The 26,697-nt window shown below is 44.7% G+C and overlaps 3 protein-coding genes across 3 annotated transcripts in view; all 3 read right to left on the bottom strand.

The window, feature by feature from the left end:
* Positions 1-1,250: 1,250 nt before the first annotated feature.
* On the bottom strand, positions 1,251-5,656 carry LOC310819848 (unconventional myosin-Va-like; the record flags this gene model as incomplete). Its single annotated transcript, XM_083691258.1, has 4 exons — positions 5,318-5,656; positions 2,547-2,745; positions 1,590-1,683; positions 1,251-1,492 (listed from the first exon to the last, which is right to left on the bottom strand). The coding sequence occupies exons 1-4, from the start codon at positions 5,404-5,406 to the stop codon at positions 1,251-1,253; spliced, it is 624 nt and encodes a 207-aa protein (XP_083547384.1). The 5' UTR covers positions 5,407-5,656.
* A 5,984-nt stretch (positions 5,657-11,640) lies between these two features.
* Positions 11,641-18,921, bottom strand: LOC310819847 (guanine nucleotide-binding protein subunit beta-5b; the record flags this gene model as incomplete). Its single annotated transcript, XM_083691257.1, has 12 exons — positions 11,641-11,730; positions 12,096-12,262; positions 13,305-13,401; positions 13,689-13,737; positions 13,888-13,979; positions 14,108-14,251; positions 15,719-15,851; positions 16,012-16,088; positions 16,508-16,549; positions 17,082-17,218; positions 17,756-17,867; positions 18,796-18,921. The coding sequence occupies 12 exons, from the start codon at positions 18,919-18,921 to the stop codon at positions 11,641-11,643; spliced, it is 1,266 nt and encodes a 421-aa protein (XP_083547383.1).
* Positions 18,922-21,277: 2,356 nt separating this feature from the next.
* Positions 21,278-26,697, bottom strand: part of myo5aa (myosin VAa) — a 36,827-nt gene continuing 31,407 nt past the window's right edge. Inside the window, exons 34-40 of the mRNA XM_083691475.1 lie at positions 26,342-26,496; positions 26,126-26,215; positions 25,885-26,035; positions 25,465-25,747; positions 24,951-25,125; positions 24,563-24,643; positions 21,278-24,451 (exon numbers count right to left, since the gene is read on the bottom strand). Of these exons, the coding sequence (XP_083547601.1) occupies positions 24,299-24,451; positions 24,563-24,643; positions 24,951-25,125; positions 25,465-25,747; positions 25,885-26,035; positions 26,126-26,215; positions 26,342-26,496 (1,088 nt within the window). The 3' untranslated portion in view covers positions 21,278-24,298. The remainder of the gene's footprint in view (positions 24,452-24,562; positions 24,644-24,950; positions 25,126-25,464; positions 25,748-25,884; positions 26,036-26,125; positions 26,216-26,341; positions 26,497-26,697) is intronic.

The following is a 26,697-nucleotide window of genomic DNA, read 5'->3' as shown; positions in this document are numbered from 1 at the left end:
GGACTACATGAGCGATCATTAAATTATACTACATAATTAATCTGCTATTGAAAAATATTATAAAATGGGACTAATCCAATTGTTTTACATGGCTACTATTCCTCCCCGGTCCCTGATCAGCTGCTGGAGAATCACTAATCCACGTCTTTCTTCTGCACACAAAAAGCTTGTCTTCAAGGGGAGGGAAAGATTAAACCGCAATAAATAAAATATCCTAGCGTGATATTATATATTCATATCTATATGTATTTATATATGTATAAGAAGTATGGTACAGACGACGGGTCTTGGCTTGACTGTGTTCAGTGTGTGAGAGGACATCAGAAGAGAAGAGAGACGGGCTAGCTTTGCGGAGCGCTAGCTTTCGTGGAGCGAAACATTCCCTACTGGAGAACCAAACTCGCTAGAACACTCACAACTACTCAGAACACAGAAGAGGAGAGAGGATAAAGAGCTGGTGGGAAAGCCTAGAAAGGCCAACTGGGTTCTAGGTGTCTGGAGTGCAGTGCAGTTCTAGTTAACGGGGGGGGGGGGGGGGGGGGTCTCAAGATAGATGATTAGGGAGATGATAACTAGATCTGTTGAAGTGTTGTTTCTGTTTAGAGTTTGGCTTTTTGTACAAGCAGAGGATGAAGGACGAGTTCTCACGACCTGATAAAAGGACTAGACAGCAGTGTGTGTGGAAGCTGAGCGTGTGTGTGTGTGTGTGTGTGTGTGTGTGTGTGGGGGTGTGGCGTGTATGTATGTGAGTGTGTGGAAGTTGAGCATGATCACACCGGGTGTGTGTGTGTGGTCTAGACACGTGTGAGGAAGGCCAGGTTGAGTGATCCAGGGATCTGAATGGTCTCCAAAGCCAGGGAGGAGGGGTTGAAGGGGAAGGTGACAGGATAGATGACCTTAGTGTCCATCAACAGCTGGGGAGTCTCACCACGGTCCCGCAAACGCGTCTGAGAGAGTAAAATAAAAAGAGTTAACACACACGCACGCACACATAGACGCTCACAAAGATACAAAACATAGGTCTAGTATAGTACAAGTGTTGAGAGAAGGTACAGTACCTGTATGGTTCGTATGAATGCCACAGACACTCTCTCCTCAAACTCGTTGACTGGGGTGTACAGGTTCAGGACCTTCACAATCTGACAGAAGAACACAACGGGGTTGTGGTCAGATAAAGCCAACTAGTCATCAAACAACAATGACAAGATGCTAGGTTGGATCACAACACATTCATGTCGCTGTCATTTCCATCAATCCGTATCGTAAAAGGATAACCGAGGATAAGGTTCTGGATAAGGTTCTAGACCCGTCTGAACTAGTGTTAAGGTTAAAGGTAGGTACTGACCCAGTATGAGGTTCTTGACCAGCTTGAGTTCGTCCTCCTTCTTGTACTCCAGCATGCCCTGGAAGTCCTTCTCCCTGCGAGGGATGTTCACCGGACGGATGGACTCATCCACCGTCTGACCCGGGGACACCTGGTCCACCTCGCCCGCTAGGACACACACACACACACACACACACACGTTTACTTGTTTCACTCGCACATGCGCACACACACAGCGACATCTCTGAATCTCTGCATCGCTTACCTCCCATCTCTGAGATCTTCTTGTTGAACACCTTGAGCTGCTTCTTGAGTTTGCGGATAGTTTTATCCTGCTTCTCCAGCTGCTCCATGAGATCCTGAGATAGACCGGGAAGGAGGGAGGGAGGAGGAGAACAAAAAGAAGAGTGAGGGAAGCATAAACCACACCACATCTATCAGAGCGTGCGGCTGAGATCAGGGGAACAGACAGAAAGCTTAGGCTGTGTAGAGAGAGTGCCCCCTGGTGGCAGAGTTAAACGTTACAACCAGTGAATTAGAGAAACAGGGGTTGCAAATTCAAAAGAGGGGGTGTTGAATTATATCCGTTGTGTATTAGAAAAGGGTGTGCTTGAGAATTTGTCCGCTGTGGGTTAGAACACACTGCTGTGGAGAGTTAGAGCGTCTGTAACACACCAAACTTTGTTAGTTTTCACACACGTGCAGGAACACACACACACACACACACACACACACAGAGGACAGACAAAATGCCCTCAACCTCTACTGTACATACAATCATTCGGCGTAAAATGCTGACTTTCGCCTTCCGGTATTCTGTCGGATCATCAGTCCTCAGCATCTCCTGTCAGGTAACATCCACGCAGTGAGTGTGTGATACAGGGATGGACACACACACACACACACACACCTACCATGAGATAGGATGGCCCCCTGGCCCTGTGGTCTTGGCAGTAGATAGTTTGAATAGAAAATGTGTGCGTTTGTGGTACGTACCAGGGTCTTGTAGGCAAGTTGTGAGATCTTTGTACTGTGTGTTTGTGCGCACGTAAGTGTGTGTATGTGTGTGTATGTTGCATACCAGGTTAGGGTGTGTGATCTTGCATGGTGTGTGTGTGTTTGCACGTGCATGTGTGTGTAAGGAGAGTACCATGTCGTCATGTTGAGGTGTGTGATCTTGTACTGTGTGTGTGTGTGTGTGTGTGTGCGCTACAGTGCGTACCAGGTTCTCGTTGGTGAGGCGGGTGATCTCGTGCTGCAGGCTGGCCTCTATGCGGGCCTCTGGCGGCAGCTGCAGGTTCTGAGCCAGTAGCTGTTGCTGCCTGTTGTTCTCCTCCTTCACACTCTGCAGCTCGCCTCGCAACACCTCCACCTCGTTGTCATGGCTACGCCGCTGGGACTGCAGCTGGGTCTCTAACAACCTAGAGACGGCATGGGGGGGAAACGGCAGAGGGGGGACAGAGGGACAGAGGTTAAGGGACAGGAGAGGGTGTGTGTGAATGTGGTGTGTTTGGGCATGAAGGGGAGAGAAAGAGAGTGTGAGTGTGTGTGTGTGTGTGTGTGAGGGAGAGTGTGTGTGAGTGTGTATAAAAGGTGAAAGAGGGACAGGGAAGGATGCAACAGAAAAGAGAAAAGGAAAAGAAGAAAGGGGCAGAGAGAGAAAGAGAGAGAGAGTGACAGACTAATAAATCAGCACAATAAATCAGACCAGCGTGAGTGATTTGCTACTGCAGTCCTCTACACACAGGGGTTAGGGTCCGTCAGGCCAGCTGCATGCTTAAAGCTAGCGACACACACGGCCCAACTCAGATCATCTCCACTAACAACTGTTGTGTCAAGACAAGAGCTGTTCTGCCCCCCCCCCTCTGTGCCTCTGAATGTTCCTGTCTCCTCCTACCACCTCGCCATACGCACATGACTAAACAGAGAAAGAAGAGATATCTTCATTAGTCATGTACGTATGGGCTACCTTACCACCCAGCTCAGGCAGACTGGGCCAGTGGAACTAACCCCAACCCAGACGTCTCATCGTGGAGAGGACCATCAAGCAGGTGGTGGATGTCAACCTCGTTTCCTGCGTGTGCTGTGATAGGGTGAGTTTCAGGAAGTAACGGAAGCAGAGAGGAGAGCCAGCTAACTTGCGGTCACTTGGACCAGGTGAGAACAGTTGACAGCGACATACACCAGCTCAGTGACTCCAGAATAGATTAAAAACACTGTAGAATGATACAGGTTCATAGGAGGTAACGTGCTAGCAGTAAAGTCAGGCCTTACACAGCATGAAACACAGATGCACATGTTTGGAGGCTATTAGCAACAGACTGACGAGAGAGAGAGCGAGAGAGAGGGAGAGGGAGAGATGGAGGGAGCAAGGGCACACAGCCCCACATCATCACTGCAATCTGGTGTACACACACACACACACACACACACACACACACACACACGCACGCCTAAGAGACACGGTTAACCTGTTGGTTTCCTTCAACCCCTCATAAACCAGCCACAGCTCTCCGTCCTCATTCAGCCTATAGAAGTCTGGAGTGGGGGATCTGACCGACAAAACACAGGAGAGGAACAAAAAGAAGCAAAATAATAAAAAATAGGGGGGAGATGACACAGGATGTGAGTGGAGGTGTTTGTGTGTGTGTGTGTGTGTGTGTGTGTGTGTGTGTGTGGAAGCTCTGTGTGGTGAATAAGTGCTGTTACTACTTGGCTGGCTGAATGAATACTGTGTGTGCGATGGGGCTACAGTGCTACAGGCTGTCATGCTTGGTTACTTGGCTACTGAGAATATGCTGACAATCGAGGCACTGGGTGGTTTAGAACGTGTGTGTGTGTGTGTGTGTGGATGCAGGGTCAGAAACGACATGGATCTTTACAGTAGGAGGTAACAAACAGGGGAGGGCAACATAACAGATGATCCACAGATGCAGGTTTCATGCAAAGTCATTCCATAGAGCTGATTGGACACCCCCCCCCCCCCCCCCCCCCCCCCTCCCACATCATCACTAACCAGGTGACTGACAGAGCCATTCCCATGCTGCCATGCAGTTTGGCTGTTCGGCTAAGCCTTTCACTGCACAGAACACCTCCTGCCTCAGTCCCTATGCTGTGGCTTATACTGCAACACACACACACAGGCACACACAGGCACACACAGGCACACACAGGCACACACAGGCACACACAGGCACACACAGGCACACACAGGCACACACACACCTCTGATATTGAGTAAATACTCATTTTTAAATTTTGTGTCATCACACCCCTAACAACAAACCATTCCCTTCCATCTTTGTTAGCAATCCACTTTGTTTACTAAAACAAACAAACCTTAATAACCATACATGTTAGAACTAATATTAGTAACAATAGTAACAAGCAGGACAACAGTCTAGACCTAGACAATGTCCATGTCAGAATGTCTACAGAATGGTAGCACATTGACCAGAAGCTCAGTCACTGTACACCTAGAGCAGGTAGATCATTCTCTATGCTTCTTAAAGGAGCCCTGCTACAAAGGCCAACCTAGCTTAGCTTCATCACCATGCTGGTTAGAGGCACAATACTACGCAAGCTAACCTAACTTAGCTTTATCAATGTCAATATCAGCCAATCCCATTCCCCATTGGTCTGCGTGGCCATGCATGGTTCCACCTCATGATGCATAGGCCACACCTGATTGGTTACCTGAGCCTGCTCAGGAGCTCATTGGCTTCCAGCGGTTTACGCAAGAACTTGGGAGATCTGCACAGAATAAAAGAGAGGAGTTCACACACTCTCACACACACACACACACACACACACACTCTGGGACCAGGGAAGTGCCTGGGAGAAAAAGGGGTATGGGAGGAAGAAGAAGAGGAAGAGGGGAGATAGATAGACAGAGAGAGAGAGAGAGAGAGAGAGAGAAAGAGAGGAGGTAGGGGTAGACAAAGAGGGGGAAGTAGAGGTAGGGGTGGGGTGGGTGTGTGCAGACGTATGTACCTGTTGGTATCTTTGAGGCCTATGTAAGCTTGCTTGATTTCACCAGAGTCCTTCATCTTTGAAACATCCACGTGCACAGGCTCTGTCATAGTCTCCTAGAGAGAGAGAGAGAGAGAGAGAGAGAAATCAGTGTGTAACTGTTTACCATTCCCAGTGATGATGGCATGTCTACAGAAGGTCACAGTGTGGCGGTGGGAGATGAGGCGGGTATAATGGACTGTGACAGCGCTACAATGGCATTACTATTACCATGCTCATGGGCCATCTCACACAGCCTTAAGGTCACCTACATTAAGCATGTTGACATTGTTACTGTGTTGTGTGCGATGGACTGCGCAGTGTGTGTAGAATCCCTACTGTGATGTGCCCATAGAGTTATAAAACACTAGAGGGCGCACTCCCCCCAAAACAAGTGTGATTATATGGGGAGCACCATGTGGTGTGGCAATGACAGTTAACGTTGTTTGTCTCAAAGCCGGCGACATGACATACATGCTAACCCATACTAGTACCTTCTTAACAAATTAGGCATCGTTTAACTGGAGGTCGATTAGCCGAGCCCAACGTTATTAATGAACAATACATATTTGTGTTGACCAAATGCGATACTGTCCCATTGACGACTTCATTGAGTGTCAGGTTTTTTTTATATATAAGCCAGTAAAGACCCCGACCCTCCAGTTCTGCCTCCTCCTCTTTTTATACACGAGCGCCAGAACACAACGCATCCCTACATTGAGTTAATTACAACCGTGTGGAATGAAGAAAGGTTAGCAGTCTATTATTACAGGAGAATTAAATGAAATACCACCAGCGTTTCAGATGCATCTCAGCATTTTAACTTGATACAAAACACACTTTCACATTTATTCTGTATATTGCTTTGTTTCAAACATTGTAAACTTTAAAAAGGGTTTCATTTGAAATACACAAAACAGTGGCAAGATGCTGTACAGAAAGCAATAAGAAGGAGAAGGACAAGTAAATAAACATACAAAGAAAATAAACACACACATTATTGCCTCGACCCCAGAACAGAATCAAAGCCTCAAGTTCTGTGGAATTCTTAGAAAAGAAAATGGATAGTTTGTTTAGAAGAACATTAGAGCTGTTATAAACAAATTCCCATTCCAATATATGGTAGTTTACGAGGCTAGTTAGCTAGCCAACTGACTGATGTTTTGAAAGAACACAGCTAGGATGTACACTCACCGAGCACTTTTACACCTTATTCAGGAGGTTGTGTAATGATGTATGTTGTATGGGGAATATTTTCTTGGCACACTTTGGGCCCATTAATACCAATCAATCATCGCTTGAATGCCACTTTGTTGCTTGATTGGTTTAAATAGACAAGGGGGCTGGGCTGTATGATGATTGGACGATTTGAAGCCTCTTCCTGTTTCACCACCTGTGACAATTTTGTTGATTATGATAAGTATGACTTCTAAATAATTAGAATGACTTATTTAAAACAATAAAGATAAGCCCACTCTAAATCTTATTTTGTTTCTTTCTGCACTCATGGAATGACAAATGCTTGCATGAGAAAATGTATGCAGGTACAGAAATGACAGAGCGTTGCTTTAAACGTGTGTTTGGGTAACTGGTTTTATGACTAGCATTACATTTATTGATGATATTACTCATCAATAACTTATTCATGCTTACTGTGAGAAAACGTGTTCTTTATTTGAAGGAGAAGACAAACTACTTCTTACTTTTAGCTATTTATTTATATGTCAAAATTCTAGGCTTGTACCAGGACCACTTTTGGCGAAGAAAATCACAGTTAGCAAGCTGTTAATCTGTAACCAACCTTCCAAAAATGGATGCATTCAAACAGTCAAACAAAGTATTTACAGTATACAAAATGATTGTGATTGGCTATTTGGTTGGGGAGGAACCATGGTTTAGACTTGGCATCCCTTGTTGTTCACGGGCTGGTCACACCATTCATCCCAGCTGCGGAGTCAGCACCCTGTTAGAGATAAGACACCTACTCTGGTATGTCCTCCCTAGCCTGGTATTATTCCACTATAGCTCTTTGTGTAAGCGTGTGTTGCAACATCTTTCTTGATGACCTGGCTCAACCTCTCCATGTATTAATCCAAAGTACTATGGGACTAATGCTTGATTCATCTCATTTATCAACAGGCCATCACATTAGTAAATTTAGCACACTGCAGTAATGTATTTTTATTATAGCAATAATAAACTGTTTTTATTAAAAATAATTTCTAACATTACCCAATTTTGAAAATGGTCTTCCATGTTGATGTTAAACCAACAAACTGCAATACATCTATAGGTCAATGCCAGATTTTCATTCTTAAAAATGAAGCTGTATGCCAAGGTGACACATCACGATAAACTATAATGAAGAATATATGTGTCTTATTTCATACAATCAGCCCCAAGAACACAGCATGGATCCTTGTTCCAGTGACAATGGACTAGGATTGATAGCAAAAATGTAGGTCACATCAGAAATTTGTTATTTTTCTCTTCTGCTTTAAAAGTTTGATAAACTGTAAATTCAGCAGCATAAGCATATTCATTTCACTTTCAGCTAATTGCTAAACTGAAGAAGGAGAACTTCAATCTGAAGCTCAGGATTTATTTTGCAGAGGAAGGTAGCCAGCATAAAGACTCCCCTTATGTCCTCTCAATGGTGAGTGTATTCTTGAATGAATGGGAGAAAGTCAATTAAAGTTTGTTGATACCTGATGATACAACTAGTTTGCTTGTGGAAACAGCAAATTGAAGATCTGCTAAGCAGTCTAAATGGACAGTAGAGGCTGACTGCAGAGCTGAAGACTGCTATGGCTGAGCAGATTCAGCAAAACAGACACACAAAAAAAGCAGCTTACTGTAAGGAGGTCCCAGGGTAAGAATCTGAGAACAGAAAGGAAGCTCCTTAAAGAGGAAGTTGAGGCCAGGAGGGTGTTGTGCCTCACTCTTGAAGAGAAGTGGGCTGACATAGACAGACCAACACTAGTGAGTGGACTGCTGCCTCAGACACTGATCAGCAACATGTCTCCTATTGGAGACAAACCCTACTGATGAGGTGGGAGGTTTGTCAGTTCACACAAGAGAAATGGACCCCAGGGTGAGTAATTTTTGGGTCACTTGTCAGACATGTGCCAGGTGTCCACTTCAGGCACACTTTGTCAGTCCAATGATGTATATACTTATACTGTTCTCACTTCTCTTAAGGATGCCCTGATTCTCTGAATCAGTTCTCTGATGTATGTCCTTACCGTTTCCCTCTCTTAAGGATGTCTTGAAGATCCCAGCAGCCCCGCAGGTTTGCCTCAGCAGTCCCTGAGGCACTGCAGGCCCCAGGTGACTAGACCAATGATAATTTTAAAGATTAACTTCTATGATACCTGCTTAGTGATGACATGGTCAGACATGATGATATCCCACCTCTGTTTTTTTGCATTTCTGAATCAGGAATCAGCAATGCCTTGATTCGTGACAAGTGCTGGCCACTTCATGTCACCATATCTGAAGAATTCTTGCTTATACGTAGGCCGAAGGATAGGGCCTACTGGAACAGAACAGGAAATTGGAACAAGGGGGCAGGGGTAGCGTAGAGGCGGTGTGAACTCTAATCGTGAACCTGCACATACACATATCTAGTAGCGATATTCCGATATGCGTGTCGAGGAGTGAAGACATGCGTAGGAACCTCTCCATGAAAACGTTTCTCCAAACTTAAATCAAAGTCTTTTGACTGCTAGAACAAGCCTCATTTTCAGTTTTAAATAATGATAAGCCATAAAAGAGACTGACAATGCCGCCCAAAACTTGCACAAAGCCAGATAAGCACATAGAGGAGGACTCTAACAAGGCTACCAGTAGTAACGTGGGGGACGGTGACAACATTGTGTTTATTAACCCTGAGCCCCCTGAGGATCCTCCAGCTACTAACATTAGCTCCTCTGATGTTGTAGCTAGCTAGCTGTCTGACTTTCTTAGTCAGCTAATTTTCACACCACAAACTCAATTATTAGATCAGCTCAGTTAGCGAATGTTGCTCAACATTTCTCTCTCTCTGGCTAGCTACCAGAGGATTCGATCCAGCTAGCAAGATATTTAACAATGCTAACAATTCTTGTTCAAACACACTTGCTCCTTCACCTCAAATTTTCCAAATGCCAGTTGTTTTGCGGTTACAGCTCATGAAGTATACTTTGTCACCATCTCACCTTCTGTCATTTTAACAGTTTGTTCTTAACAGTTTTGCCCCGGGTTCCACCCAGGATGCTGCCCTTACACAGCTCTTCTCTATGAACTCATACGCAGACATGATTTATACATTTATATGTGACACCTCTGTTCATAATAGCTGTGCTGTGTTTTCCCAAATTACAAGTTTGAGCTGTAGCCTACTGTATGCTCTTCAGAAACCTATATTTACCGCATTTCTAACAGTGGAGAGGTGCAGATTCGACAGTTTTAACGCTAAAGTGTTGTATTGAAATGACTGGATACTTACACAAAGCATGCTTTTATTTAAAACTTTGGAAATATGTTTGTCACTGCTTTTGTTTTTATTCACACATTGTGACATTTGTTTGCGAATGTAAGAGCATCTATTCACACATCTTTTGCATATATACAAATCATTTAACATTTATTAAAATAATGGTTTACGAATACAAGAGGTGTTTGTGTGTGGATAGAAAATTATATTTGTGCTTTGTGTTTTTTGCTCACGTGATTTGTATGTATTTACAATAATGACATTAACCTATCCATAATATGGCAGCTATGATTTAATTGCTAAAAGCATCACAATATATTCCATTGTTTATATTCTGGTATTGTGATGTTTACGTGCAACTAAACAAGGTCACGGCTGGCAATACCCACCCCTATCTCCTGTCTGCTGCTCTCATCCCCCTCTCTGCTGTGCTTGGTGTCTCTGCTGCTCTGGATGTTTCAACTTCTCTCCCCATGTTCTCCTTCTCTATTTATCAACTGTACTCACTTTCATCACCATTTCTGTAACAAAACAACAGCCCAGTCAGGTGGCAGTTCACATGACCATGTGGTTAGCTAGCTAACTAGCTAGTTTGCTGAGACTACAAACGAAAAACAACTTAGATAGCTAGCTAGCTGCACGTGTCAAATTGTTGAGTGACGTTAACTATCTTAATATCAGCATCAGTATACTAGCAGTATGCGGACATGCATAAATCTAACTATAGCTAGTATAGTCTGATAAGGTTTGGTACTCAATAGTGACTAGTAGGTCTATCAAGTAAGCTAGTTATATCGCTAGCTGTCTTTAACTTGAGTGTTCTTCTGGCCGTTTGGTTTGCGCGCCATCGGCCGTAGCTCTCACAGCATGGGCATGGCTAAGAGGTGGGGTTGGATTGGTCCGCCTGTGTATATGATAGGCGCATGATTGGATCGCAAGTAGAATCTTATAACGCCAACTTGACGGGTGTTTTTGGTGATGGAACCTTTATATTTGAATATAAACGGACACCGAATCTTTTTTTCCCTCGCAAAAATAGCACCACACAGACATTAATAAACTTACAATATACAACAAAAGTATATATACCTAACTCAATTTCGACCAAAATGTCAGATTGGAACGTTATAATTCTGAGCTCACAAAAATGTATCAATACTGGTACTTTAAATAACATTTATTTCTCTTTCAAGGAAGTGTGTACTTAGGATCCAGGTAACAAGTAATCTTAAATACATGAAAGAAGAAACATCTATGGTCACAATAATACTGCAAGGAGGCCTATTAATTCTCTCCCTCTCTGGATAACTAGGATAGTTTGATTGCACAGTATAAATAGTGGTATTGCACATTAGATCTAAGTTGGACAGAGTATGGAAACTGAACAGTAAAAAGTGGCAGTGAGTTTAGATACAAGACAATCAGTAATACTGCACATGGCTAGGACCTGATCTAGGGCAGTTTACATGCTGCTGGGACTAGGACTAGGACTGGGGAATCTGAGCTATCATGGTCAGTTGTGGCCCTGGCTTTAATTTTATACATCATTATTAATAACAATAATGCTAATAATAATACAATATCAGTAATAATCAAGCTAACAATAATAAAGCTTAGGAATAAACCTGATCAACATTTGATCCACAGTAGATCCACATTTGATCCAATCAAATAAAAAGTTATCAATCTAAGAAACCTAGATTGTTAGGACATACTGACTGAGGTGGTGTGTGTGTGTGTGTGTGTGAGAGTGAGTGTGTGTGTGTGTGTGTGTAGTGCGTGAAGGTGAGGTTGAAAAAGCACACTTGTGCAGCAGTGTGGGTTCTGGTCAGGGTGCCTTATATAGTCGATCACATGACCCTACTGCCAACCTGTGACCCCTGATGTTGAACTGTCTTGCTCTGATGATGTCACAGCTCTAGGCCCAGATCTGCAAAAGAGAGAGAACACATCATGAGTTGGGGAGGACTTCTCAGTAGGAAATGAGGTCAGCAGAGGAAAGACACTGGCTGTAAGCAGAAAAGCTGGAAAAATAAAATAAAAATATGCCACATACACCAGTGTCTTTGTCTCTGTAGCTGCAGAAACAGGGCTTTCCACTCTGCCAATGTGGCACATGGTATCAGCAAAGCCTGACCCGCTCCAACAATGTTCTCGCTGTCTATTTTCCTGCCTCTTTTCTCTCTCTCTTCCTCACCTGTAAGGTGTTGACCCCCCCCCCTCTGTCACCCCTTTCTCCCCCCCTATAGAGTGTTGTGTCCTCCCCCTCTCCTCTCCTCTCACCCGTAGAGTGTTGTCCCAGGACCCGGAGCAGAAGGCGGTGCCGTCGGGTGAAACCCGGACGGTGCTGACACGGTTCTCGTGGCCAAACAGGATGGAGACCCGCGTCCCCTTCAACACGTCCCACACATTGATGGTGTAGTCATTATGGCCAGCAAACAGCAAACGACCTGGGGGGGGGGGGGCAGAGAGGGTTATGGGAAAGGTAAAGGGCAGAAGGGGTCAAGAAGAGTAGATAGGGATGAAGAAGAGTGGGGGGATGTAGGTTTCAGAATACCCTCCAATGTGCTTGATGACATCGCAGACATAAAAGTGCACTTGAGTTTAGTTTGTTTTTTTACATGTAAACAGTGGGGGATTATCAGCTGTAAAACACAACAGAAATCCAGGTTTAGATGGAACCATGGTAATTCCCAGACAGTGATGAGTGTAAACTCCCTTTCGAGACTGAAGTGGGTTTCCTTTCACTTATGCCCATACAATATAAAAAAGACATTTATTCCATTTCACAAGAACACTGTACTGTACTACTACAAAAATCACATTCTGATAATTGTAATTACGGGATAAATTGTATTTAGTATCAAATCACAGAGTCATGCAACCAGAAGTAGAAGGCTTCAAACAAGAATTTGAATAAATGCCATTGTATGCAAGCGGTAATTAATCAAAACAATTCGAAGCACTCAACCTTCCGACTCACTGTTCCCAAAAGCCCTTTTATATAATGTCATGAACCTAATTAACTTGACTACTGCCTTTGTGTGGACTGGAACCTGTCTGACTCAAAATGAACAACAACACTGGGGCCATGGCAATCACACTGAGTGAAATAGACAGCGAAAGGAGTGGGATCAAGAACAGCGCAGTATCACTGACAGGCTCACATCTGTGTCATTCTGTTGATAATTCTATGAGACCCTGTGTGTCCCCTTGGTCTATTCTCGTGATGGATCGATGTAAATAAGTGGGTTTGGGGTGAGAAGAGCTGAGGTGGGGACTTAGCCCTGTGGATGTGGAGGGCCTGTAGAGGTCTGCTGCTACATGTCAGAACCTACAGTTCATGATATAACACTTGGATTCAACATTGGAATATGAGCAAAATACACATATCTGTATGTAGACGTGTCATATTTAATATTTTCAGACTACGTCTTTGTGTCAAGCCATTGCGTCTGACCAGTGTAGCAGGAGGTCTCTGCTGTGTCTTACCACTCATAGAGAAGTCGACGCTGGAGGCTCCGAATATGATGCTGTCTTTGGCGAAGATGGCCACCTCGCGATCGGCACGCAGGTCAAACAGACGACACTGAAACACACACACACACACACACAATTTAGTGTTTATTGATGCATGAGTATCCCTCCCATAATAGAGTAATGGTTACAAAAATGCTACAAATATAATAGAAATTAGTAACTGGAGTCTGTAACTGGAGACAAACACCAACCCAGGTCAAAGTGCTGATCTATTAGTCCAACACACACTGACACGACCGGGACACATCATCATGTACAGTAGAGATAAACAGATAAGCAGGTGAAATGAGCTGTGATACACAGTATGACTGTGTTATAAGCTGTGTTGTAACTCACTGTAGCGTCGTCGGAGCCGGAGGCAAACGCATCTCCACTGGGGTAGTACCTGGAGTAAGGGCGGGGCAGGGGCGGGGGGGTATATCATGTTAATGGTCTACAGCCAGACTTATGTTGGGAAAAACATTCCATCAGCATGAGGAGGAAGGGAGAGTGTGTGTGTGTGTGTGTGGGGGGGGGGGGGGGGGGCTCTACTCACTTCACACTGTTAATGTCAGAGTCGTGTGTCTCGAACGACTGGACATTTTGTCCAGAACGCATGTCCCACACGTTGGCCTTCTTATCACAGCCCTGGAACACACACATGGTACACACACACACAACACTCTGAGATACGTAGAGAACAGACAGAGAGACAGCAGTAAAGGAGAAGCGAAACACTCACACACTGTCACACACACACACACACACACACTCACCCCGGACACAAAAGTGTTCCCAGTCTCCGATGGGGCGAGGTCCAGGGAGAGGACATCGGCTGAGTGACCATGGAAACTCTGTAGCAGCTGACCGCTCTCCACATCCCACAGAGCACACGTACCATCACCACTCGAAGTCAGGAGCTAACACACACACACACACATTACCACATATAAACATGACTTCTAGTATGAAAATATGTGTTTTTATAATATTGAATAACATTTTAATAATCCATAAAATATCATAATATGTATAATAATAATATATAATATAATAACACTGAAACTAATTTGGTGACAACACTGCCTTCCGGTGGTGAACACAGGGACTTTCCAAACAAGAGAGTGTTAACCATTGGTTTTAACCATACACAGTAGGGGAGAAGAACACCTTGTGCCATGTCATGTGTCAACTATACATGATCTATGGGCAACTGGAGTTTCCTACTGCGGTGGAGTCACCGGTTAAAACAGACCCAGTTTACAGAGTGACGAACAGCCTTGTTGTGAACGTCAGAGTGGTATTGAAGCCACCCCCTACCCTGGGACTCTTTCACCAGACAGAATATGTACCCCTGTCAGTGTCTTCTATTGACCTGTTACTGTATAATAAAGCTGTCTCTGTGTCTGTCTGTCTGTCTGTCTGTCTGTCTGTCTGTCTTCCCCTTGAGATTATGAGCTGTCTGTGTCACTAACTACCACCCCCCAAGACTTCCACTGATACAAAGAGAAAATGGGGCACTTACACGCATGTACGCATCTGTCCTGTATGGTCACACTGGCAGAAGCCCAGTGCATTAGAGAGTGAATGTAGGATGACCTTTGGCTTAGGGCACTCTGAGGCTGCACTCTCATTAGGGTGGGGAGCGGCTAACCTTTAATGTTGTTAGCAAACATAATGATATAACAATATTCTCATGGAGGCCCATTATATACAGGGGGACTTCCAGGCCTTTTACAGTAAATTGGCTGTAAATTGCCTGTGTGTGTGTGTGTGCGTGAGAAAGTGTTATGTGCTTTTCCCCTCAGGTCAACGTGCTTAGCTCTATGGTAGATAAAGGCCACTCATGGTCTATAAATACACCCACAATGGATGACCATCACTCTCACTCCTCTCCTCCTTTCTTTACCCTGCCATCACTTTCACCTCTCCTCCTTCCCTCTCCAACCCCCCTCCCCCATTCCTCTTCCTTGTCTCGGTCGGCTGAAGAGGGACTGACTCTAGTGAATTATTAAAGCCTAACATTCACTCCTCCTCCTCCTCCCCCCTCCCTCACTTCCTTCCTCCCTCCCTCTCGTATCTTCTCCTGGCAGCTCAGAATCAGTGAGTGTTTTCATGTCAGTGAAGAGCTACTCTTTGATAGATCGGACTCACATGGGCCCCCTGGTGGATGCATTCAGTATGCCTGCTTCTCCTTTGTCATAATGGCTTCATGCACTTGAACAAAGACCCCAACACCTCTGATCTACAAAATGGGGCCTATCATTACCCATGTACAGCAGTGCACCTCTTGTGACCAGAGCTGTCCTATGTGGCTTTGGTCACAAGCAGTGCACTGTTTCGGGAATACAGGGTGTGATTTGAGACGCAAGTTGACAGCGTCTTACCTGCATGTCTGAGTTGGTGAAGCTGCATCCTGATAGGTAGTTGGTGTGCATAGCGACCGATTTCTTCTTCGCGGCCAAGTTCTCGTTCTTGTCCAATGAGAGCGGGTACACCGAGCACTTGTTATCCAATCCACTGGGAGACAGTTAGGTCAAAGATAAAATAAACAAAAAGAGAGGGAGAAGGAGAGAGATGAAGAGAGAGAGAGAAAAGAGAAGGAGAGTGGCCTTTTAGACCAGGTCAACAGGAAAGCTGTTTCATCCCTGTGGTAAAAACAGGTTTCCGGTACACTCACCCACAGGCCACGGCACAGCCAGAGGGGGCATAGGCACACGCCATCACCCATGTACACGGCATGGTCACTGCATGCTCCTGGAACACACACACACACCAACACATAGACAGTCAGTGTGGATTTATATTTAAAACACACAGACACGCACACACACACACAGTCCTGTAGTAAAACCATACTGTGGGGTGTGGTAATGGGGATGTGCTCTTAGCTGGGTTAAGACTGCTCCACCAGGATTAGTCAGGCAATGAAACCAGGCTTTCATTAAAGTGCACTCCAACTAACACACAGACACACACACACAGACACACACACGCAGAGTCACAGAGTCACAAAGTGTACTGATGGAAGGATGATCTTTAGCTTCCCTCTCCCAGACATGTTATACTTCCTCTCCAGGGAGCAGTGCATTATGTGATGGACAGTGAAAACTAAAACAGCAGTGATATGACCTGTCAGTCAGATCTTTAACCAGGGAAACCACACCTTTACCTACCTTATTGGTGGTGAACGCATCCCAAACGATAACTTTTCCATCCTAGAGGACAGAGATCAGAAGAAATATAGTCTCTTACAAAGAAAGAGTCATCAACAACAATTGCTCATTCTGTATTGTTACTTGTGGTAGAATGTAATTTGTGTCCATTATTAATGTAATGTTTCCTCTATAGAACGAGAGGGGGGCGAGGACAGGGGTGTAGGAGGGAGAAAGGCAGGAAATGAGGAGTGGAAGGATGATGGGTCAAACTGGAGTCAGACAGATTAGAGGGATAGAAGGGATAGATAGACAGACAGACAGAAGGATAACCCTTCCTTCAGGTCATAACAGAGCTGAGAGGGTTCGACTGTGGATGTGATGTGATGTGATATTGTGTGTGTGTATGTGGTGTGTAGTGATCTGATGTTGTGTGTGTGTATGTGGTGTGTAGTGATGTGATGTGATGTGATGTGATGTGATGTGATGTGATGTGATGTGATGTGATGTGATGTGATGTGATGTGATGTGATGTGATGTGATGTGATGTGATGTGATGTGATGTGAGTGTGTGTGTGAGAGAGTGTGTGTGTACCTGTGAGGAGCTGACCATGCGGCGTTTGTCCTTGCACCAGTCCATACACAGCACCTTGTTCCCATGACCCTTCAGCGTGCGTCGTGTCTTCATCGCAAACTGACCCAACACCTCCACCTTCTCAGCCACCTGGTGCACTGACACACCACACACACACAACTGCATAAATAGCCTACATATTTTATTTACAAATAAATTAACAGGTATTGGTCTTCATGGGGAAATTAAAAGCATAAGAACGATCCCAGTCAGTTGGTAGACTCATTTTCCTCATGACGCGAGGACACATGAGGACAAACTACAGCGCGCGCGTCCGTGGGACACCCATCCAGTGATTACCAGCATTAACACACGACGCAGGACAAATCCGCTCATTTCCAAATTAATAACCACTTTGGTAGGTATTATTACGCTGTCACTTTGACGTCTACATAAAACCAATGAAAAAGCATAAGCATGTGTGCAAATATGAAATGAAGAACAATATCTGATACTGAATGCGTTCAGCCATGATGAACATATGATGAACACAAAATACTGTATCAATGTAAATAGGAAATTCCAATCTTGTGAATATTCCCGAGAGTGAGACCCGTTTTTTTTTGCTGTCATATTACCTATTATTACTATAAATCTGTGCCTCGCGAGGCCCCGCTCCCACCCCCAGCACTCACGCTCAACATCATGCAGCTTTTCGCGCTCCTCCTCGAGCTTCTTTTTCAGGGCGTCGCTCTCCGACTTCAGCGTCTTTAGGGTCTCACCCGGAAGAAGCGCCTGGCACGCCATCTTTGGAGGGGAAAACGAAGGGAACGGGAAAAGGGACGACGGAGATCAGATGTTTGTCGCGCGCTGTTTTGCCAAGGCTGTCTGCCTTGCTACAGCTGATGCTGCCGCGATGACGTCACGAGGAGATGTGCCTCTCTCTCTCCCCCCAACATAGGTGTATGGATAGGCTGGAGCCTGCTAATGCGTCCATGTCTCTTAATGACATCTTAAATATTCTAATCTTATTTTCATAGGATACGCATGCCATTTATTGGTATGGTATGGGCTAGGATAACTATTACATTTAGGGTACAAAGGATGCATAGTATGGTTTGTCATTAAAATAAAGTAGGAACATTGGCCTATCACTCTGCAAAGAAATGGACTTTCTATCAGTGGACTGTGGACACAATGGACTTTCTATCAGTGTGGATGAGCTGCCAGCCTCAGATAGAGGATCATTACAGATAGGCCTGCAGAGGCTAAGCTCCACTGGCATGTGTCTGATACTATCTCTCTCTAAAAGAGCCCATCTCCCTTAGTGTGTGTGTGTGTGTGTGTGTGTGTGTGTGTGTGTGTACTTTAATGGGAGCCTGTCAGGCAAAGCTCAGGGGACACCTCTTGGCATTGTGTGTGCGTGCGTGCGTGTGTGTTGGTGCTGAGAGGGGCTCTCTGCTCTATCAGGCTGGAGAGGCAGATGAGGGGACTGCATTCTGGGCAGGAGCCCCTGTAACCCCTCAAACCCTCTCAAATAAACATGATGTCTTCACTTATCTCCTAACGAGACCCAGTGATGGGTATAGGGCTGATACACACCCGACTAAACACTTTAGTTTGACATCAATATACACAGGTGTTGTTATAGGAGTTGGCAACAAAAGCCCATTTTCATCAGTTGCCTGGCTGGTTGGGTGTGTGAGGGAGATGGGGGTGCGGGGCGAGGTCCTACCATCTCCACGCATAGCGAGCAGTAGTTGATGGGCTCAGTTCCGATGTAGATGTTCATCAGAGGGCTGTTCTTTGTACAGCAGTCGCACGGGCCAAAGGTGATGGCCACAAAGGTCTGGTCACACATGACTGTGGCTGGTCAAAGACACACCTGAGGAAAAAGCACACAGACACAGACACAGACAGACACAGACACACACACACACACACACACACACAGTCAACACTACACTTGGGGGGGAACAGAGCAACTAACTGTTGCATCCATTTACACACAGAAATGCACCCAGTCAACACTGTGCCTGTGGAAACATAGAGAGGCTACGGTTTTGGGAAAACCACCATGATTGTAGTCATCTCCCACCATGATTGTAGTCATCTCCCACCATGATTGTAGTCATCTCCCACCATGATTGTAAATACAATTTATTGATTGTTGCTCTATTGAGTTTATATACTGTATATAAGTATAGAGTTGTGACTTGTAGGACTTTGTGTGTGTGTGTGTGTGTGTGTGTGTGTGTGGACAGCTGTATTGGAGATAAGCAGTGGGTAATCTCCCTCCTGCCTGATCCGCCTCAGAGCACAGGAGAGGAGAGAAGAGCGGCTTGACTATTCTTGGAACCACAGATACACACCCACAGGACGAGACAGACATCACACACTGCTGAATAAAACATGACATTTTTATATCAAATATAGATAACCACCACTGTAGTATAGAAATACAACATATGCTGTCAATTATAGGCGCCATATACCCAGGGTATGATACATACTGTACATGGTATTCACCCTGCAGGACTATAACAGACACTTTAATACGTTAAACTGTAGATATGCTTTATGCTGTTGTAACAGTTCCACCTTCTGACACTGCCTTCACAGTCAAATGTGCTGAGCACTCTATCAGAGTAGAGATATCCTGCTTGTTCCCCTCCCACTTCCATCAGTTATAGTCATACTTTAAAATCAACGCTTCTATGAAAACATGAGCTTGGTTCTTTATGTATTCGTCATGTCACTGGTTTTTTTTGTGATCTCCAAATATGAGATGGTTGTCCTGTCTGGACTCCTTAATAGGTTCACAAGCACTTCTATGATAAAACAGTTGCCATCCAGAACCTCTTTTCTTTACAGATGCACTTCATATTCCGTGGACTGAGCACCCCTCCAGCAGAACTAACTGAAACTGAAAAACTGAGTTTTATGCGCCAGCAATTTTCAGCAATAAAACAACAGTGCCTTGAATGACTAGGTACTATCTAACTGTACCAATGGCAAGAAAGACTACTAGCCATCAGGCCTACAGTACCGCTATGAGTTCATGCCAAAAATAGGCACTGAAAAAGCTTTCCTGTCTCTTAAGAAGGTTGCCTTATCGATGGATCTTCAGCCGTTTGCCAAACACTCATTTAGAGTGGTCTGCTGTAACATTTGTGATTACTGTGTATGTTGCATTTCATATCAGACTAACATCTGACCGATATCAATAACTGTTTACAGTTTACAAATGCCTCAATAACATTCCTTTGGTAAAAACCTTTACCTACATGAACAATACAATAACAGCAGGATGAAAGAAAATAAATAAAGATGTTGACATATTAGTTCTTACCTTAGGGAGAGAGGTTTTTCTGTATATATTGGGTCCCAGGGGAACAGAGTTGTGTCTTAGTTCTGTGAATAGGATTGTGGCTGAGGGTCCGAGAGGAGAGCAGTAAGCTTCTTATAGAAGCATTACAGCCAGGTATTAGGCAACCCTCAGAGCTCCAGGCCTCAGTTACCTGTGGGGACACTGAAATAGCAACCAGCTGCAGGACGGACAAACGGACCAAAAACAGCTATGCTAGTGTATTTAACATTACCAGGAGTACAACATTTAAATTAACTCCAAGGCATTGTTTTGAGTGTATCTTTTTCATGGGGATGATACTATACAACCTGTAGATCAGGATATGTTTTATATAGGATAAGAGGGAGAGAGATTTGACACAGAGAAGATTCAATCCATGCTATGGAATAGAGTAGTGAACCGTTTGTTTATCAGGGATCTGTGATGTTCATATGCATTGTGTAGTGCATCTTTAAGTGCACAAGGGTTTATGGAGGCATGTATTAAGGTAAAATGGGAAGTGGGAGAAGTATATGTGAAGACTCAAATACACTTGATCCCTTCCTTGGGGTGATCACTAACCCGACTAGATGTGGTAATTTAATTCCACCACACAGCTTCTACCACTGGGGCTGACTACTGTGTCATTTCTCACCACAACTGTAGATCACTGACGTCCAGTCGATAGATGTGTCACACAGTGATTTAACCACACAACCTGATGTCAAAACCACTACTCACCAATCTCACCAGTGTTCCTCATGCAAGTTTGAAATACTGGTAATAATCCTAAAACACATTTTAGGCATATTTATTCTAGCTCTGCTTTGGACACGACAAAAACAAAGTCACAAATTGACAGTGCTGAATTCCTTTATTTGTCTTTTATAGATATTTGACACTTTTTAACTTATTCCAAGTTTCATAATGGTGAACACATTCACTAAGCACAGCTACCAGGAACTACAAACAGTCCAGTTCTTCAAATTTACACACAGGTCAGAGAGAGAGAGAGAGAAAGAGGAGAGAGAGAAAGAAAGAGAAAAAGAAAGAAAAAAAGCACGGCACCAGGCTCAGCATGACGCCATGGATACTGTCACAGGTGGAGTGTGTAATGTCATTAGATGAGTTTAAACACTTAAATATGGCGCTCTCAAGTGTCGATTAAAAGATGATACTTCAGTGTTGACTGACATTTTTGTGTTGACCTAAATATGATACACCAATTCTTCAAAACAAAGAGGGGGTGATAATGTGCACCTGTATCTCCTTTAAGAAGTCAGAGATGGATACATTGTTCTACAGTACAGTGAATACAATTCTATCACTGAAACCAGGTGCTGAGCAGACATGCCACTATTATAATGTGTAACCACATACAGTAGGAAACTCTGTCTGAAGCAACAGCATGAGAGGGCTGAAGCATTTACAAACTTACAGCAAGAGAGGAGACTGAGTACAGAGAGAGAGAGAGAGAGAGAGAGAGAGAGAGAGAGAGAGAGAGAGAGAGAGAGAGAGAGAGAGAGAGAGACTCAGTCACAATAACGCAGGGAATGTTTTTGTGTTCTTAAGGAAGCATGCCACAGCCATCTCTCTGAGCTGACGGGACTCACTTGAAATAGCTCAAAGTAAAAAGAACAGAAAATATCAGTTATGTTCAGGTTAGACCTCATTTCATTAGTGTTTATTTGACGACCTCAGCAATATTTAAAAAGTGCTCATGTAGACAGACGGCTAGACAATGCATCCTTCACGCCACAACACTTTATCAAAACACAAATTGTAATATTTAACTTTTTTTTTTTTTTTTATAAGGTCACGGGGAAATACGACTCACTGATGGCACAGAAGGGAAGAAGCGAAACTAAACGAAAAAAGAACCTGACAAAGGCAATGATAGGATATGACGAGGTGGCATTTCACTTCATCAGGTTTTTGCTGTGAGGAAGGGAGACCCTAATCACTGGTTAGATGGGGCTGATTCCTTCACTCTTCGGCACTTCCAGTTCAACGGAATTATCTTTATATAAAAAGGCCTGGGAATGTGCGAATCAATGGCTGGTATCTCACACAGCTGACTGATATAACTCCTACGTAGCGGTAAAGCTAAGCCCACGCAGGCAAAAGAAGGGCAGTGTCGCATGCTCGTTTAAATGCATTCGCTTGTTTTTGGCAATAATGAGGGTGGAGAATAAGAAAGCATCCTAGTATGGCCCCCCTTGCAAGACGGATAAACAACCGATAAATGTGCCGTGTCATGCATTAACTGGAGAAGAGAAAAGACTAGTCACCATGACAGCCCGGAAAGGCGGGTGGTGGGTGGTAATAGGGCATTGGTCCACAAAAGCTGTAATTACGTTTCTGGAATAAAGCTGAAAACGGTATCATACAGTGGGGCAGGGCACATTCAAGGCTGACAGTCTGTCTACAACCACTCGACAACCAAGCAACCACCGACCAAACAGTCAGCTCTGCTCAGTGGATACATGGTTCATCAATGCATGTACAGTAACCTCAATTCTCTGATTGAAAAACTCTTAATACTAAAATAAATAACTTAAAGTGAAATTTGTTCATCGTACAATTTATTCAACTATTTTTATTTATTCATATTATTCAAGAGCTCTGCACTGAGTAGTAAGTATAGAACAGTAGAGATTATCCAGTGTGCTTCTGTGCAGAAATATGGTGTGTGTGTGTGTGTGTGTGTGTGTGTGTGTGTTTGTGAGTGTGTGTGGTGAACAGTTGTGTGTGAGAGCCTGGGTAAGATCCCTATTTGAGTGTGTGTGACTCGACCATGGCCTGATTTGGGCATGACCGTGGACTACTTCCTCAAAGTTTCCTGGGAGACTCTAGCTCTCGTCACAACTGTAAACAGTACTGATAGTCAGGAGAAGCAAGGCGTTTGGTTAAGTGTCTGCTTGGGTTGAAAGTTGCTGAAGTCTAAACTAAACCACTCTTCCCACCTGTGCTTCACCGGTACCTTAAGTCCAAGTTCATCTGCAGGAGTGGTGGATTACACATGACAAAGCTAACGCGAGAGTTAAAAAATACAATACACGGACTAACAAATAAAAATCTACTTTTAAAAAGCGGACTACATGAGCGATCATTAAATTATACTACATAATTAATCTGCTATTGAAAAATATTATAAAATGGGACTAATCCAATTGTTTTACATGGCTACTATTCCTCCCCGGTCCCTGATCAGCTGCTGGAGAATCACTAATCCACGTCTTTCTTCTGCACACAAAAAGCTTGTCTTCAAGGGGAGGGAAAGATTAAACCGCAATAAATAAAATATCCTAGCGTGGTATTATATATTCATATCTATATGTATTTATATATGTATAAGAAGTATGGTACAGACGACGGGTCTTGGCTTGACTGTGTTCAGTGTGTGAGAGGACATCAGAAGAGAAGAGAGACGGCTAGCTTTGCGGAGCGCTAGCTTGCGTGGAGCGATACATTCCCTACTGGAGAACCAAACTCACTAGAACACTCACAACTACTCAGAACACAGAAGAGGAGAGAGGATAAAGAGCTGGTGGGAAAGCCTAGAAAGGCCAACTGGGTTCTAGGTGTCTGGGTTCTGGAGTGCAGTGCAGTTCTAGTTAACGGGGGGAGGGGGGGGTCTCAAGATAGATGATTAGGGAGATGATAACTAGATCTGTTGAAGTGTTGTTTCTGTTTAGAGTTTGGCTTTTTGTACAAGCAGAGGATGAAGGACGAGTTCTCACGACCTGATAAAAGGACTAGACAGCAGTGTGTGTGGAAGCTGAGCGTGTGTGTGTGTGTGTCTGGGTGTGTGTGTGGGTGTGGCGTGTATGTATGTGAGTGTGTGGAAGTTGAGCATGATCACACCGGGTGTGTGTGTGTGTGTGGTCTAGACACGTGTGAGGAAGGCCAGGTTGAGTGATCCAGGGATCTGAATGGTCTCCAAAGCCAGGGAGGAGGGGTTGAAGGGGAAGGTGACAGGATAGATGACCTTAGTGTCCATCAACAGCTGGGGAGTCTCACCACGGTCCCGCAAACGCGTCTGAGAGAGTAAAATAAAAAGAGTTAACACACACGCACGCACACATAGACGCTCACAAAGATACAAAACATAGGTCTAGTATAGTACAAGTGTTGAGAGAAGGTACAGTACCTGTATGGTTCGTATGAATGCCACAGACACTCTCTCCTCAAACTCGTTGACTGGGGTGTACAGGTTCAGGACCTTCACAATCTGACAGAAGAACACAACGGGGTTGTGGTCAGATAAAGCCAACTAGTCATCAAACAACAATGACAAGATGCTAGGTTGGATCACAACACATTCATGTCGCTGTCATTTCCATTAATCCGTATCGTAAAAGGGGCTGTGATTGTGTAGTTTAGTACCTGAGATCGGTTGTGATTGGGTGGTTTACCTGAGAGAGGACCCTGTCATTTAATTTAGCGGTAAAGAGGTTGTGATCGGGTAGTCCCAATACCTGAGAGGGGTTGTGATTGGGTGGTTTAACTGGGAGGAGGGCTGTGATTGGGTATCGTACCTGAGAAGTCGACATGGCGTGGCACATGGAGCAGATCGCCTCCGCGTCTTCGTCAGTCTTCTTCTTGACCTGCAGCAGCTGAGCGGCCTGGATCAGAGGCTCCAGGGTCTCCTTCGCGCCGCACACCATCAGACTCTTGTCTCTCAGCCACTCCTCCAGCTGGCTCACGTTATACCTGCACACACACACACACATTATATCCATTAAGTTCTCTCCTGCTAATAAAATATATTACAAAAATTAGCCTACTGGCATTACGACTGCCGATGGCCCCTGGTGTGAGCATTGATTACTTTGTCTTATGATGACTGTTGGATAGATGATTCACTTACTTAAACAAATGTATTGTTGTAAGTAGCTTTGGAACACTTACCGTACAAGACAACCATGCTTAGCTGACCCCCACACACCACACACATTATATACACACCACCAGATATTTACAGTACAATACAACCATGCTCTTAGCTGACCCACACACCCACAACCACCCCACTCTCCCCTGCCTTCCTACCTGATCTGCATGCCCTTGCTCCAGGAGCACATGTCTTTGCGGAGCAGGAGGTTGTTGAGGGTGACCGCTCCAATGATGTAGAACTGCTGTTTGACCACCTGTTTGATGAGCTCCGGGTCTGTGCCGTGTTGACACATGGTGGAGTGGAAGGCGCTGAGCTGACGCAGGATGGAGTCAAGAGTATAGCCACCCTCGTCAGCGATGCTCGACGTCCGCTTACGTAGACCGGTGGGCTTGACACCCGTCACACCCTGGATGGTCTCGTGCTCCAGCATGCCTGAGACTGCAGGGCACACACACACACACACACACACACACACAATTAAGAAAGCGCAAGAGCAAATACACACACATGCCCACTCACATACACACACGCTCATGTACACACAAACACACACACACACACACACACACACATACCGATCATGGGCTGGAGGATGTTCTCCATGCACTTGATGAGCTGCTGGTAGATCTGGATGGCCAGGTCACTGAGGACCTGCCTGTACTCTGCTAGGTCAAAGTTGGACAGACAGTGTTCGTTCTGCTTGGGGGTGTTGTGCTTCATGAACGACTGGAGGAACACACACAAACAATAGGTTAGGGCACGGCAGGAGAAAAAGTGGTGTGTTTGTGTGTGTGTGTGTGTGTGAATATATCTCACCTCGTCCCCGCTGTATTGTTTGAGACAGTGTAGGAAGCGGCAGGTGTTGGACAGCCAGAAGGAAACCGTCTCAAAGTCATCCCCCCGTTTCTGAGAGAGAGCAGAGAAAGGTCGATCAGACATTCTGTTACTTTCTAAACTCTTCACCATTTTTATTACAGTGCACACACTTCAACCCCCCCCCCCCACGCCCACACACACACACACACACACTACCTTAAGGATCTTCTTGATGCTGTTGATGCTGGATGTGAGGAGCGTGCGGACCTTCTGGTCATCGTTGACGTAGTCGGCGTGTCTCAGACACATGAACAGGATGTAGGCTGGCAGACCTGGGATCAGATACACCGCTACCCCGCGAGGCTTCAGCTCTGAGGACACAGAGGGAGGTATTCAGTATTGGAATAAGGCTGGAATAGGATGTGTGTGTAACTGTAGATTTGTCATGGAGCCAGTGTAGAATGCATGTGGCAGGTATTGGAATGGGGCCGGTATAGATTGTGTAGTCGGGCTAGGTTAGGGGTACTAACCGAGGATAAGGTTCTGGATAAGGTTCTAGACCCGTCTGAACT

Source organism: Argentina silus, assembly GCF_951799395.1.
Source record: "Argentina silus genome assembly, chromosome: 19".
In the NCBI taxonomy this organism is placed as follows: domain Eukaryota; kingdom Metazoa; phylum Chordata; class Actinopteri; order Argentiniformes; family Argentinidae; genus Argentina; species Argentina silus.
Note: the sequence above shows the minus strand (reverse complement) of the source record. Positions and strands in the feature narration are given on the sequence as shown.